At 35.4% G+C, this 17,049-nt stretch overlaps 1 protein-coding gene across 2 annotated transcripts in view; it reads left to right on the top strand.

The window, feature by feature from the left end:
• The window catches only part of OTOGL (otogelin like), a 150,955-nt gene that overhangs the window by 24,226 nt on the left and 109,680 nt on the right, over positions 1–17,049 (top strand). For both annotated transcript variants that reach the window (XM_057556858.1, XM_057556857.1), the window contains exons 8-14: positions 749–954; positions 6,133–6,260; positions 6,618–6,724; positions 12,985–13,091; positions 13,892–14,017; positions 15,628–15,736; positions 16,833–16,879. In XM_057556858.1, the coding sequence (XP_057412841.1) occupies positions 749–954; positions 6,133–6,260; positions 6,618–6,724; positions 12,985–13,091; positions 13,892–14,017; positions 15,628–15,736; positions 16,833–16,879 (830 nt within the window). The remainder of the gene's footprint in view (positions 1–748; positions 955–6,132; positions 6,261–6,617; positions 6,725–12,984; positions 13,092–13,891; positions 14,018–15,627; positions 15,737–16,832; positions 16,880–17,049) is intronic.

Below are 17,049 nucleotides of genomic sequence, written 5' to 3'. Positions count from 1 at the left end.
TACATGCTTGTGAAAACTGGAAAGACTAGACATTGGATCAGGAGTTTAAATATTCAACATGACCCTTGCTTAAATAGACCAAATTGTATGCAACTTAAAAATTATGAATATAACCCTTATGAATACTGTATGGAAAGTATTTTTTATTCCTAATAATGTGCTTTGCAGCATTAAAAATATAAATTATAATTAACATGCCTAGACATTTTTCTTTTGGAAAACAATGACTTGTACCAAGGTGACATTTTGGGAATAGAAGCTCTTATTTCTTTACAGCCAAGTTTAAAACAAAATTAAACAAAATCATCACTCAAAAATGGTTTACATACTTTGAGTATTGTTTGTTCTTACTTCAAAATTGTTGAGCAGTATTTTTAGATTATCTTAAACTCTCTAGATAAAAATATAAATACATTCAGCTCTCATTATTCTAAATAGACAAGGTTATTTTCCAGATTTTAAAAATCACTGATATTTAGCAGAAGTATGCTTTTGGTTGGTTGAAAGAAGCATCCAATTATAAGTATAAAATCTTAATCAGTATGCAAAAATAGGTATCATTTTTGCTGTCTTTTTATTTCAATATTAAAATTTCAAAAATGTTGAAAATCTAACTGCATAGTTTATTCAATAATTTTGAATAATAATTATCTTTTATTTAATTCTCAGTCACTTCAAGAAAGAAATAGATCATCTGTAATTGATGTTTCTTCATAATTCTTAGATTGCCTTTGTTCTATTTTTCAAGTTTAACATTGCCTCAGACAATTGGACAGATTTTCATTGAGAAACTAGCTGACTATATTCTGGTGAAAACAACCTTTGGTTTTTCATTGGCTTGGGATGGAATATCTGGAATTTACCTGAAGCTGTCTGAGGAGCATAAAGGGAAATCATGTGGCCTATGTGCAAACTACAATGGCATTCAATCTGATGATTTCATCATTCAGCAAGGTAAGTGGAGCAGAAGAAATGGGTGGGTACTTCTGAGCTCTTCTTCCTTCACTGATCACTCTGTTTATACCCAGAAGGGTACAACTTGTCCTAGGTTGGGTAAAAATAGTAGCTATCGCTTGCCTGCTTATGTGATTTTAAGTGAAGCTTGAACAGGAAAATATTTTTGTGTCATTCTTGAAAGCCATGAGCTAGCTTACATTTACTAAATTAATACAAGTCAGGTCTTACTCACGTAACAAATACTAACTGAGCATTTACTTTGTGTCTGGCACTGTTGTAGGAGCTTGGGATATATCAGTGAAAAAAAAAAACTCCCTTCTTGGGGCTTATATTGACATTTTAGTGATTCAGACCCATTTGGGGCAAGCTTGTCTACTTTTGGGCAACAGATATTTTGCTTCCAGTCTTGATAGGAATAAATTAAATGACTGCCACATAATAGTTTTGTAAATACAATAAAATGTGAGCAGAATTTAGAAAAGTTGAGTAATAACTTGGAATGGTTTTTGTCATGTATAATGATGTACATATCATTCATTCATCTATTCATTATAAGTCATGAAACTAATCCCAATGAGCTGTTAAAAATGGGTTTTGTTTCAATATGGGTACTAGTTTGCAGTGGCAACAAAATAAGAGAATTACAGGACACAATCATGATTTAGGTCCACATATAAATGTGCAATAAAAAAGAATACTGTTCGGGACTTCCCTGGTGGCGCAGTGGTTGAGAATCTGCCTGCCAATGCAGGGGACACGGGTTTGAGCCCTGGCCTGGGAAGATCCCACATGCCGCGGAGCAACTAGGCCCGTGAGCCACAACTACTGAGCCTGCGCGTCTGGAGCCTGTGCCCGGCAACGAGAGAGGCCGCGATAGTGAAAGGCCCGCGCACCGCGATGAAGAGTGGCCCCCGCTTGCCACAACTAGAGAAAGCCCTCGCACGAAACGAAGACCCAACACAGCCAAAAATAAATAAATAAATAAATAATCCTTCCCTCTACTTAAAAAAAAAAAAGAAAGGTTACAAAAGATAAAGAAGAATAAAAAAAAAAAAAAAAAAAAGAATACTGTTCTTAGTACCAGAAGACCTACCTGGCTTTGAATCTTGTTCAACTCTTACAAGTTTTATAATTTGAGGCATCTCAATTAATCTCTCTGATACTCAGTTTCTTCAGCTGTAAAATAGGGATTAAAATAATTTGGAACTCGGAGCATTGTTAATAATAATAGCATAGCTTGATACCATTTAGTAGTAGTTAATATGAGTACATAGCTGTATTATTCCCAACTCTTACAACATCCTGTAAGGTGGGTGTATTTTCTTAATTTTACAATGAAGACACAAGGTGGTGTGCCCAATGTAACACAGCTTGTAAATGGTGCTATCAGTGTTGAGTTACAGATCCAGCTGGCTCCCAATTCTATTCTTAGATAAATGTGAGAGAAATTGACTTTTAATCTGGAATTTAATCTGTAATAATACTGTTTGTTTTATATTATAAAATTAATAGAGAAGAGTTGCCCATATGTTGTGTTTTAAGGGAATGAAAATCCTACTTAGAGTGTGGGTTCTGGAGTCAGACTGTGGGATTCATATTCTGCTTTGCCACTTGTTAAACTTTCTGAGTTTAACGATATACTAGTAGTGTATACTTCATAGAGTTGCAAGGATTAAATGAGGTAATCCCTGTAAAATACTTAGTACAGTGCCTGGCTTGGCACATAGTTAATACTGAATACATTTTAGCTAATTTATAATCATCTCCAAGTGTTCTCAATCAGCCTATAATGGAGCTAACGTGAAAATGTTTGATTAAAGACATTGCTTTAAGAGGCCCTTGTCAAAATGCAAACATTTTCCCAGGATGCATAATGCTTCATCAGTATTAGTTTACTAGTAGCTAAAGAGCAGGGCTTCAAGGTGTCAAGTCAGTTTTCTTACATGCAAAATGGAGATAATAATAATGACCCTTAGAGCGTCCCAGCCTCTGAGAATCTAATGAGAAAATGTTAGTGAAAGTGTTTAAAAGTCTGTGAGCACAGTACAAATGTACAGTATTGTGCATTTCATCATGAAATGGTGTTTTGCATCCAGTTGGGTATTTAGAATGAGAGAGTTCACAAACTTGGAATCTTGAGACTATATTAGGAAGTAGGGTTTTGGACCCAGGCAGAACCAATCAGATGGCAGTTATTGATTTCTTTTTCTTCTGTATCAAAGCTTTATGAAAAAAATAATACTCAATTCAATTCTCAATGTTAGAGTTAAAGACTGCCATGGGCAACTTCCCTGGGGACATCTAGGGAACATGGTATAGAAGTTGGGATAGAAAATAGCATCTGCTCTTGTTAGAGGCAGAGAGACTCAGATTAGGATTTGCGTTAAGAGTCAGACAGACTTTGATAACCTGGAACATAAAATGGTTGCTTACAGTGAGATAATTGGGCAGCACACAAAGGGGTGTTAGCAGATTATTTGTGGGAGAAGACCGGAAGGAGGCAATTTGACTGAATTACGGCTGAACTGGCAGAAGGCAAGAAGGACCCTGGAAAGTACATGGAAGGAGCCTAAAGAGAGATTTCAGCTTTTTCACAATTTTATTTAGTGCACAGAGTAAAGCAGAATGATAAAAAAAACTAACATGATAATTTATAAGGATGTGACTAGAACCTGCTTTCCGATTTTCTCTCATACCGTAATAATGCAAAAATACGTCTACAGGTGAGCTGTATTACCTTTAGCTTAAAGATGCCTAGTATTTTCTTGAAACCCAGCCTGTACTTTGCTGATTAGATAAATCTTTAGAGGCAGAGAGGTAGTTTGATTGAATCCCATTGAATTAATAATTTCTTAACAGTGATTAAAATTGTATTTCTCTTTGCATTCCTATGCATTCTTCAGGCATGACGTCACAAAGAAATGAGCCTTTTCAGAATTTCTGTAGATATAGAAATATTTAAATTTGTTGTCTAGTTGAGATTCTGGTTCCATAATTCATGTCTATAGCTAGCTACTCATAGAAGCCCTGATTTACTCTTGTTTTTCCCAGCATAATAATTAATACTGCCTCTCTTTCACTCTTAGAAGTGTTCCAATATGGACAGTAAATTGCTCCGTTTGTAGTACATTTTATATGAAACATTTTAATTTTAGTTTTGCTGCCTCCCAGACCACCGACTGATATGGATTTAAAGTCTCATAGTAACCAACATTTGTGACTTTTTTGTTAATGCAATGTAGTGAAAACAGCTGAATATGTGGTTAAAAGCTGGAATTAAAGTGAACTCTAAGGGATTGCCCAGGTTGTTTAGTTACATTAAAATTTGTGCATAAATATGGAAATAGGTGGGCCTTTAGGAAATATTTTTGATTCTGCAGATCTTTAAAATATGATGATGCTTTGAAATGAAATGTGACTATAAATTTACTTAAAAGGAACATCAGTTTTTCCTTTTAAAAATAAGTATATTAGACCAGACCCATGCTTGGTTCAGGGTGTAGCATTTCCAACAATATCAGAGATAATAAAGTGGACCAAACATCTAGGACTCTAATAATCTTTTTAATAAATATGGAAAACTCCCTTGTATTTATTCGTTCACTTATTTAGCAAATATACTTTGAGCACCTACTCTATACCAGATAGTAAACTAGGGATCCAGCAATAGGACAGCTTAGACAAGCTCTCTCCCTTCATGTAGTAGAAGGCAAAATAATTAGACAAATTAAAATATAATTTTTGTGAGCAATAGTAGCCATAAAAAAAGGGGAAAAGGGAGACTAAGTGACAGAACAGTGTATGTTTGGTGGGTCTAGATCACGTGCCAGAGGAGGCTTCTCTGAGGAGGTCATATTAAATAGATGCCCACACGAAGTAAGGGAGACAGCAGAGGGAAGATTGAGGTGGGGGAAGAGTGATTTCCAAGGAGGAGATGCAAGAGCAAAAGCAGGAGCAGGGTGGAAATGAGCTTGAGTGAAGAACATTATAAAGCTTGTATGATTGGAGTAGGTTGAGCAAAAATAGGAGTGGAAGATGTAGGAGGGATAGGGTGGGGTAGAGTGGGTGAAACAGGTGGGGAGTTGGGGGAGTGCAGAGGCCAGATCAAAAAAGTCTTCCAGGTCCCTGTAAAATGTGGGATTTTATACTAAGAGCGCAAAGCGTTCTTATAGATGAACTTTTACAATCTTCCCCAAAATTGGTAGTAGTAAGTAGACATCTTCCTATCTTGAAGATGCTGAGATAGAATGGTGAACCATTTGGCTTGCAGTTTTTGATTCTAGTGGTGCAGTAGCTTGTCATCAGTGGTGGACCTGCGGCTGTGTGAATCTCAGTGGTGGAGATGCTAACACTCAAACATGAAGGCTGTCAGATGGAACTTCGAGACGTCATCTTGTTTGGGTCTGTGGAGTCCTTGAGACTTCAGATTCAGCCCTTGTCTGAATGTGGGGCAGGATTAATTTTCATGTCAGACCCTGAACTTGTCCTCAGGCCAGATAGAAGGCCCAGAGTGCTCACCACCAACTGCCTATTTGTTGCTGCCGCATAGTAGCTCCTGAATCTTGCCTCTGAATAATGCTGGGATGGTATCAGGATTCTTACTCTGTCCCGAGCATCTTTAGAAACACTATTCATCATATTCCAATGGAATGAATTCACTTCTTAGTACCCTCTTCACCAGGTACTTTTCCATTTTTTCATTGTCTGTATGACCATCCTCTGAAATCTCCACAAGGGCTCTAGGTACCCCAAAAATAGAGCTACAATTTTAGTAAGGTTCTGACTTATGTCAAATAGAATGAGAGGGCTGTCTGAAAATTTTCATACCAAACTTTGACTTATGTTTCTTAATTTTATGCATATTTTTTCTCCTCTCTGCAGTATAAACTGCAGGCTTTACTGGTATTCATTTTGTACCACTCATTTTCAACCCTTCCCCATTTTGCTTCATTGAAGTTTGCTTTCTCTCTCCAATGGTATTAACTTTTATTTGGTACTTAAACTTTGTTCAATTTATTTTTATTATGCTGAAGTAATGTTATAGTCTAATATCATTGGTAATTAAAAAGCTATTGAGTTTAACTTTTTGACCAGGAAGTTTATGTTGGTGAACTGTGTCTTTGTGGAAAGTGATCCTATTATACATATTTTTTTGTATGTGTTTGTGTGAAATAGAGGACTATACAGAAGACATTGCTATGTTTGCAAATAGTTGGTTGGTGCAAACTCCAGATGACACCAAATGTGTACCCACACCCTCAGATTTTCCAAATCCATGCTCCAGTGGAATGCCAGCATTTGAGGTAAATATGACGTGAAAAATTTAGGCATGTTGGATACACCACACATATACTGTATTTGTATATTTAACACTAAGCATTTTTAGCGTAAATACTACATAAACACTATTAAAATCAGGAAATGTAATGCAACAAGAATAACTTTATGATTATTTCAAAAATGGTGAATACGAGTTTCATAAAAGTAGTACTCATTATAAAAATATGTAGTTAGAAAAATGTTGTTTCAAATTTATAAGCCTACATACTTTCTCTTTCCTAGTAAGAACAGAGTGTCTTGCAAACAGATCAGTAGAAAACAATGAGAGTACAAGCATATCATTCAGTATGTTCTGCTGACCGCCATCTTTTTCTGCATAGGCAATCTTCTTCAAGTGTCAGATACTGTTGCAGTTTCCCTTTTTGAGCTGCCATGAATATATTGATCCATATTTATATATTGCCAGCTGTGTTAATGATCTTTGCAAGTAAGTGAAATGATTTTATTTGCAATAAAATTTTCTTTATCCAAAAAGAAGAGCAAAAACCATTCTATAACTTCATCATCTCAGCAGTTTACAAAATGTAATGGGAAATGTAAAACATAAGCTGTACTAACAGCTATTAAAAGCTTACTGGATAACAGGTATAGTCTGAGTGTTTTATATTAACAACATGAACAGAATACATTAGTTCTTATACACTTTTTGTGCCACTGATCCCTTTTCGGGAATACTAGAGAGGCTATAGGCTCTTTTTCAAAATAGTGTTTTGAAATGCACAAAATAAAACATATAAGATTACAAAGGAACTAATTATATTGAAATAGAATTACTGAAATAGTAAAAGAAATGAATTTCTGATCCACGTGCTCTTTTATATGCATTTCAGGTCTAATTAATGTAGTTTGATATAGTGATGAGTATAAACAATATTTTGAGATATCTGCAACAATTAAATGAGAATTGAAAATATGGAAAAATGAGATATGAGTTACACTGATGACAAAGTTACAGATACTGCTAAGAACATTGTGATGTGTTGCCATGTGTGTAACTGAAAGAAATGTTAAATATCAGCTGGAGATTAGCGAAAATAAACATGTAGTATTTTTCACATCCAAGGTCACAGACTCCTGCCTTCACTCCTGGGTTAAGAACACGTAGACTAATGTGGTTGTCTAGGGAACAAATTCAGTGAGACTCATCGTAATGTGTTCATCAATGTAGAACTTATAAATTTCCCATTATTGAGGTGAAGTCCTTTTTATTTTAGTTTTTCAAAAATTTACGAAGTGGAAGATACAGGCACCCTGATATTCATAGCAGCACTATTAACAATTGCCAAGACATGGAAGCAACATAAGTGTCCATCGACAGATGAATGCATAAAGAAGATGTGGTATTTATATACAATGGAATACTAGCCATAAAAAGAATGAAATAAGTCCGTTTGCAGCAACATGGATGGATCTAGAGATTATCAGACTAAGTGAAGTAAGTCAGAAAGACAAATACTATATGGTATCACTTATTGTGGAACCTAAAATATGACACAGGTTAACTTACTTACGAAACAGAAACAAAGACATAGAAAACAAACTTGTGGTTACCAAAGGGGAAAGGGGGTGGGGAGGGATAAATTAGGAGTTTGGGATTAGCAGATACAAAATACTGTATATAAAATAAACAACAAGGTCCTGTACAGAGCAGAGAACTATATTCAATATCCTGTAATAAACCATAATGGAAAAGAATATGAAAAATAATATGTATATATATGTATAACTGAATCACTTTGCTGTACACCAGAAACTAACACAACATGTAAATCAACTATACTTCAATTAAAAAAATTACCAAGTGTATGTGATTAGCTATCTTGAATGTTCAAGAATATCTCAAGAAATTTTTATGTTTGCATCTTTTAAGTATCCCAAGAAGTTTAAATTGTACATGGGAACATTGCTGTAAAGGACCAAACTAATTTTTGGTTGACTAAAACCACTGAAATTATATCTTGGGTAGCCTTTTAAGAGGTCTAAGTTTATCAAAAGTGAAAACAGAGAGGAAAGGTTGAGGTAATGTGAAGTTATTTATAATCACTCTGCTTTATTTAAGTTAAGATTATTATAAAAATAATGAATGTAATAATATTTTCCAGATATTAAAATGAGATTGTTTGGGAAACTTGTTAATTTTGGATAAAGTACAGTTATACCTTTATTTGTATGTATAGTCTCAGGGATTTCTGAACTAATGCAGGAGCTTTGAAAGAGCATTCCCTCTGCCTAAAATATTGAGTATTTTACAACATATTTTACAACATTCTGTCCTCTATTTGGTTTTATTTTTCATTTAAGTGCTATATTGTTCTACCTCTGTTCTATCACTTAGTCTTTTTTGTGGATCTCTGTAGGTAGTCCATTGTCCTTATTTAGCCATCTATATGGAATTAACAATTGTTCTTATTCCATGGTGACTCATTCTGGGACCATTCTCCAACAGTCTTTTCACTTGTCTTATCATCTTTAGCACTCATTTCTCAAGTAGGCTGAAGGGAAGGATCATTTGGCAGATCCAGAAAAGTCATTCACCATTTATTAGTTGGGATATTGTTTGGTTGCTTCAATTGCCAAAGTATCAGTGGCTTCGATTCAATTGAATGCTTATATCTCTCTCATATGAAGTCCAAGCTGGCAAGTGGTCCTGGGTTCGGACCATGTGTCTGCTCCATGAGTTTTCCATTGACTCAGTGATACTATTGCTATGTGATCCCCCAGGGCCTAGGGTATTATTTTCAATTTCATTGTCAAAACTGGCTCACCACTGCCATGCTCATATTTTAACCCTTAGGAAGGGAGAAAAGGAAATAGAGGGCTGTCAGCATTTTTAAGGAAGTGATCTGGAAGTTTCATTCACATTCTCACTTTTAACCCTTTGGCCAGAACTTAGAAACATGGGCCATACCTAGAAATAAGGACAGCTGAGAAATGTTGTCCTTGGCTGGGCAGCCATATGCCCAGCAAAAACTTGCAGGTTCTAATACTAAAAAGAAGAGGGAACTGGGCATGAAAAGTAGCTGGCCATACCTACTTCATCTGAAATTTCATCATTAAGAAGTTAATATTTTTGTCTTTGGAAATTTTGATGTATTTAGGCTTTGGATTTCAAAATCTAATTGCTTTCTTTAGGGCAAATAAAAACAGCAGGATGGTGAAACACCTTTTACTGGTTGAAATCAGCTGACACCTTAAGATACATATTTGAGGTGAAGAGGCCGGCCAGAGCAGGCAGTTAATACCAAAGAAAGGGCTTTATAATGGAATAAGTGGGCATTGATAAAATGGAAGTGAGAAGGTACCAGGGTTAGCCTTTCACTCCCCTCAATATTTCACCCAGGACTATACCTACCTACATTCTTTTTCCCCTAAAGGAGATTCTCTTCATTTCTTATGTTAAAGGACTGCCTACAGGGATCCTATACCATGATTATATAATTGTGAATCTGCAGAACAAAAATTAATTTCCTGCTTAGATAGTGTATTGAATTCAATTCAACACATTTTCTGAGTGTTTATTCCGAGTTGAGCATTGTGCCACATCTTGGTGAAATAGAAACAATTTATTATGTTGATTTTTAATTTATTTTATTTTATTTTTAAATTTTTTCTTGAAGTATAGTTGATTTACAATATTATATTAGTTTCAGGTGTACAACATAGTGATTCAATATGTTTATAAATTATACTCCATTTAGCATTATTATAAAATATTGACTATATTCTCTATGCTGTACATTACATCCTTGTATCTTATTTATTTTATACCTAGTAGTTTATACCTCTTAATTCCCTTCTCCTATCTTGTCCTGCCCCTCATCCCTCTCCCCAGTGGTAGCCAATAGTTTGTTCTCTGTGAATCTGTTTCTGTTTTGTTATATCCATTCATTTCTTTTATTTTTTTAAATTCCACATATAAGTGAAAACACAGTATTTTCTTTTTCTGTCTTATTTCACTAAGCATAATACCCTTCAGGTCCATCCACGTTTTTGCAAATGGCAAAATTTTATTCCTTTTTATGGCTGTGTAATGTTCCATTTATAATATTCCATAATATCTTCTTTATTCATTCATCTTTGATGGACACTTAGGCTGCTTCCGTATCCTGGCAATTGTAAGTAATGCTACTATGGCAAAACAAATTTGGGGTGTTTACAGAACACAAAAAAGTGTTGCTGGAGCATGGTGAATGGGAGAGAGAGAGGAGATGAAGTTAGAGAAGTAGGCAGGGTCTAGATTACCTAGAGTCTTAGGGCTTATAGTAAGGAGTATGAATTTTTGCTTGATCTTATCTCATACAACTTGACTATTCCCAGCAGATCTGAATTTGCCCTTTGCCTTGTCTCTTATCCTACTCTGCTTATTCTGGGTAGGCTGACTGTGCTTTAGCCTGAATTATGTTGGAATGTCAGTTAGTTCATCTGGGATATAATAAATCTGGGGGGAGGCAGTAGTACAAAATGAAAATGCAAGGCCCCCTGTTAAAAAAAATTGTTGCGAATTTCAAGATAGTGACAGCAGAGCGTGAAACCGAGTACAGGGTCCAGCTAAGTGAAGGGCCTTTTTAAGAGCAGGGCCTTGTGTGACTGACTACACAGGTCACATTCCCATAAAGCTGGCCCTGATCTTGATAAATGTTGCTGAAAAAAATGAATGCCTTCCACTGGTGAAAAAAAACAATGCTGCTGTGAACATTGATGTGCATATATCTTTTTGAATTAGTGCTTTTGTTTTCTTCAAATATATACCCAGGAGTGGAATTGCTGGGCCATAGGGTAGTTCTATTTTTAGTTTTTTGAGGAACTTTCATTCTCTTTTCCATAGTGACTGCCCCAATTTACATTCCCACCAACAGTTTACTAGAGTTCCCTTTACTACACATCTTCGCCAACATTTGTTATTTGTTGTTTTTTTTGACAACATCCATTCTGACAGGTGTGAAGTGATAATCTCATTGTGGTTTTGATTTGCATTTCCCTGATGATTAGCGATGTTGAGCATCTTTTCATGTGTCTGTTGGCCATCGAAACAAAAACAATTTAGAAATAGTCGCTGTCCTAGGAACTCAGATTCTAATGGGGCAGAGAAACAGGCCTTGAGCAATTACACATGCTTTAAATGCAAAGTGCAGTGAATGTGGGGGAGAGAACTACTAACTTTATCAGGGAGTGCCTAGAGGAGATGACAGCTGAGTTGGAATTTGAAGGATGATACAATACCAGTCCTTGAACTTGTCCTGTTTCTGCTTCTAAGAATGCTAAACTTAGCAGCAAGGAAATGCTTCTAATTTTGCCACACCCAAATCAATTGATTTATTGATAAAACAACTATTATTTAATGCTCATTTTCCTTATTAAAGTTCACATCCAAAATGGAAAAATAAGCTTATTTTCCCCTCAGTAAATTGCGATAATAATTTCTTTCTTGCCTGATTGTTGTTTTTATGCAATGCCAAATGTAATATGCCCAGTAGAGTTCCTAGCATAACATAGTCACCGTAAATAGTAGCTATTTGAATAATAGTTGCATTGGATTGGAAAACCAATATTCAGTTACTTTGTTAGTTTTCAGAGCCTCCATTAATTGTAGGAAACAATGCACATATTTAAAGTAAATCATAGGTTTAATGTCTTTCTAGGAATTCAACAGTTTTAACTTACCTTGTTTTTCAGAGACTTTTCTTATTCGGAGGTTTAGAATATTTTCTGAGTTTCTGAAGTTTATATGCTCAGTCCTTTTTTTCCTTCTAAAGCTCGGTTAATTGGACTAGATAAGCTGCATGACTCAATTACAGTAGCACAGGATAAGTGCAATTTGATATGGGTGGCTTTGGCTTTTACAACAGAGATACTGAAAATGCTAAGGCTCACAAAATACAACATTCATAAGGTCATTATCTTGAAAGATATTTAACTATTTAATTTGAGTTTCAGTTGGGTTGAAAAACAAGCCCACTACCTTATAAACGCTGTTTAATTTATAGATGCCTTGTCAATCTGCTTTGGGAATTGGCAGACCTGTTATATTTGTTTGGAGGAGTTTCTAAGGTGATTATAAGAAAATACTTAGAGGTTATTCACTCTTGGCAGCATTATAAAAGTAACTAGCTTTAGTAATTTAAACCTGAAAGAATTAAAAATCTTCTTTTAAATCTTAAATTAAATGCTATTTATTTAATCTTTCAAAAGTTCTGCAGGTTATTAGTATTGGTTTTATTCCAGCATGTATACTATCAAGAGCATGGTATCTTAGAAATAATTTTCATATTTGTTGTTTTTGCTGTGATAGAATTTTATCTGCTCTAATAGGATTTGTTAAATTCTGAAAGGTCTAGGATGCTTTGTGTGGGAACAAAAAAATACATACAAGGATTCTGGGAAGAATGTCATAATTAAAATAGAAATCTTTTTCAGGGTAGGTACTCCCTTGAATCAAATGAAAAGTGGCCAAATTATTGAAAGACTTAGATGAAACAATTTACCTAGGCCTTTTTAGCTGGGATCCCATGTTTATCTGTTTTCTGCATTACTGTACATAACATATTATAATGTATTATATACAAGCTGACATCAGCTAATATTAGAATATTCACCACATACTCAGCATTTCTCGAGATCAGGAGCTCAAAGGTATGGTTTCTGTCAATATTTCCTGTGTGATATTGGATCTGTCTTTTCACTTTTCAGAACTCACGATGATGAGACCTATTGTCGAGCAGCCACCGAGTATGCTAGAGCCTGTTCCCATGCTGGCTACCCTATTCAAGACTGGAGAGATGACTTTCCAGCATGCAGTATGTTTCATTATTTTCTAGCCCTGTGCACTTCTATTAATTTTAGGCTTATCCTAGTACTCAAAACTTACCCTAGTGCTCAAAACTAATGAATTGGAAAGACTTGTTATTGATGCAATAATGTTGGTAAACTTTTGCTTACTTTTAAAACACTGTAATCTTTGTCTTTCTGTGTCTGCCTTACTTCACTTAGTATGATAATCTCTAGGTCCATCCATGGTGCTGCAAATGGCATTATTTCATTCTTTTTTATGACTGAGTAATATTCCATTGTGTGTGTGTGTGTGTGTGTGTGTGTGTGTGTGTCTGTGTGTATATATATATATATATACACACACCACATCTTCTTAAGACAAACATCATATGATGTTGCTTATATGTGGAATCTAAAAGAAAAAAAAGACACAAATGAACTTATTCCAAAACAGAAAGAGAGTCACAGACACAGAAAACAAACTTATGGTTACCAAAGGGGAAAGGGAGGTGGGGGAGGGATAAATTAGAAGGCTGGGATTAACATATACACACTACCATGTATAAAATAGATAACCAACAGGGACCTACTATAGCACAGGGAACTATACTCAATATTATATAATAACCTATAAGGGAAAAGAATCTGAAAAAGAATATGTATATATATATCTCTGAATCACTGTGCTGTACACCTGAAATGTACACAATATTGTAAATCAACTACACTTCAATAAAAAATTTAAAAAAAAAACAAAAAAACCCACTGTAATCTTTTTGAGTGGTGAATAAAGTTGATTTACAGCTTGCCTGTTTGCCCATTTTAGTTGATAAATGTGATGACAGCTTTGTCCATCGGGATTGTATCAGTTGTTGCCCACCAACCTGCACATTTGAGGAACAATGTCTTGGGAGTAATCTCCATTGTCTTGACGGATGTTACTGCGCAGATGGTAAGTGCTTCATGAAAGAAACCATGTCTGCAGTCATGGAAACTAGTACCCTGTGATCCAGAAATCATGTCTTAATGTCATCTCTCAGGATGTTAGGGCTGTTGTGATTTTCTATCCTTGTAGGATTTGATCCTTGAAGTGACTAGAAGGAATGGCTGCTTTTCTTTAATAAAAGGCTTATTCCTTTGTAAATTTCCTAGGAAGTTTGGAACTTTGTCTTGAAGTTACCCATGGCAGATCTTTTGTTCTCTTGAGTATTTAAAGATATTTAACAATTTATATACTTTCATTTTTTTTTTTTTTTTTAAAGGATTTTCTTATTTATTTATTTATTTATTTTTTTTTTTATTTTTGGCTGTGTTGGGTCTTCGGTTCGTGCGAGGGCTTTCTCCAGTTGCGGCAAGCGGGGGCCACTCTTCATCGCGGTGCGGGGACCGCTCCTCATTGCGGTGCGCGGGCCTTTCTCCATCGCGGCCCCTCCCGTCGCGGGGCACAGGCTCCAGACGCGCAGGCTCAGCAATTGTGGCTCACGGGCCCAGCCGCTCCGCGGCATGTGGGATCTTCCCAGACCAGGGCTCGAACCCGTGTCCCCTGCATTAGCAGGCAGATTCTCAACCACTGCGCCACCAGGGAAGCCCTATACTTTCATTTTTTAAAGATGAAATCAAGTTCAGAAAAAAAAACCTTCACATTTTGGCAGTACAAGATTTTAGTCCTGATGTAGTTTTAATATTTGAAACTAGAAGTAACATAGTAAGTGATAGAAACGGGATTTAAATCTGCTATACTGATAGACATTTATAAGAACATTGAGGATTTACTCAAACCCTTTTATTTTTACAGATTAAAAAAAAAATAGAATCCCAGAGATGTTAAGTGATTTTCCCGCTGTCATATACTTAATATGAGTGAGGACTACTTGGAATCAGATCTGTTGACCTCAGTCCATTGTTCTGTTAGTGCTACTCTAAGTACTTTGGACCCGTGCCAGGCCTGTTTGTTACCAGCCAATGATGAGATAAGGAGTTTGCACCAGAATATAAATCCGTGCACCAAAATATAAGTCAATGCTTCTTTCATCTAGAGAGTCTTACTCTGAAAAACAGATCAGCTGCATCAAACAGTGTGCTTAGTAACACTGGTTCGACCACCTTTCCTCATTAGAGAGAAGTACTAAATGCAGTTCTGCTGCACTAGCCCTTTGAGAAGCACTGCTTGGCTCTTTATTCTCTGTGTGATGATAGTGTAAATCTCTCACTTTGACATAAACAGAAATAAAGCCAAGAATATACTTTCTCCCTCTTCTCCTCCCCTCTTCCCTCAAAAGCAAAGAGACATTAGTTGCCCTAATTCTGTACTGTGAATCTTGAATTTCTGATGGCAAGTCATGGGATAAGAAAGTTGAAAATCACTGAAACAGACCCTTATAAGGTAGCTATTGATTGAGACAGAGCCAGGCTGTCAGTAACCTCCTTGAAAGTAAAGAAACTTGTTATTTCCAGCACCTAGTGTAAGCAAGTGTTCAATAAAAGTTGGTTGAATTACTATATTCAAAGAATACAATCTTTATTATTTCTTTTGTGAATTTGATATGTATTTTTCTTAAATAGGCCTCATAATGGAAAATGGAACTTGCATCTCCTTGGAAAATTGCCCATGCAATTTTCATGGATTAGCTTATTCAGTTGGTTCAAAAATTGAACAAGAATGTACTGAATGGTATGTGATCAATGTACAGCTAATTATTTCTGGATACCTGACTAGTTGACTATTTTACCATGACAGATGTTTAAAGAAATATGCTTTTTATTGATTTTTCTTCCAAAAATTCCAAGACACAGTTTTCCTTTTATTTAAAGGCTTACAGGGACAGGGTGGTGGGGGGACCATCTGTATTTTCTTTTATGATGTAATTCTCCTCACTTCCCTTGGTAGTTCTATAAAATCTTATATCCATGTGATGAACGGTTGAATTGTCTTGTTATTCATAATCACCAATTTGCACAAACTTTTACTCTTAGAACTTGATGGTTCTCTTGGCCTTCTCTATTGAGTACCTTAAAAAGTGACTATCGAGTTTTTGGCCATGATTAGAGACTTTTAGAAATTCTTCTTAAATTAGCTAACTAAGACTATTATAGCCAGAGATTAAATCCCTTCAGGGCAATCTAAAAAGAAACAGAGGTGTAAACGTTATTAGGCAATTTTCCCTTAGGTGTCTGTGTATATAACTGAAATGCAATTGAAAACTAACCCTGTTCTTAGATACTGATTTGAGTTCCTGCCATTCTGAGACTGCTTCTGTCCTCCAAAATTCATACCTGTTTGATGGTAGAAGGCAGAATTTATCTTACAAAGGGAATATCTTTTCTCTCTCCTTAATGTCTGATGATGCTCAAAGCCAGCTCATTTTAGTAGATGAGTTAACTTATTAATCTTAACTCTCTCTCTATGTATTTCTCTAATGATATGGGTAAATACTTTGTTGTGTGTGACCTTTTTTGGTTTAAACAATGAGGGAAGGACAGAAACAGACGTTCTCTGCTTAGTGTTTTTGTTCTTGACTAATCTATACTCCCTTTGTGTCATCTTTATTGATTTTTAAATATGGCATGCACATACAATAAATAATAATTTAGGTGCTTGCCAGTCCAAATTTATCAGTTAACTTAACTTTTGGAGAGATATTTTTCAAGTCAGATTATTCTGAACCTAAAAAACATGATACATTTTGGTACATTTACCAATACGTTATTGCAAATATTCATACAGTTTCTCTATACAATTAGATTAATATTTTTATCATTTCATTTAGTGTATGTGTTGGTGGAGTTTGGAACTGCACTGAGCATGACTGCCCAGGTAATCTTTTAAAATGTTTTTAAAGACAATGTCTTGATTTTCTTGAAATTGAGGAGGAAGCTAGCACTGATTTTTTTAAGGTCATCTCATATAAGTGCAATGATTTCTAAATCCAGATATTAATAAGATAGTGGAAAATTGAATAAATGATAGCTCTGAGCAGACAGCTT

The sequence above is a fragment of the Balaenoptera acutorostrata genome, chromosome 11, assembly GCF_949987535.1.
Source record: "Balaenoptera acutorostrata chromosome 11, mBalAcu1.1, whole genome shotgun sequence".
NCBI classification, from domain to species: domain Eukaryota; kingdom Metazoa; phylum Chordata; class Mammalia; order Artiodactyla; family Balaenopteridae; genus Balaenoptera; species Balaenoptera acutorostrata.
The sequence above is the reverse complement of the archived record's forward strand: the minus strand, read 5'-3'. Positions and strand labels throughout refer to the sequence as shown.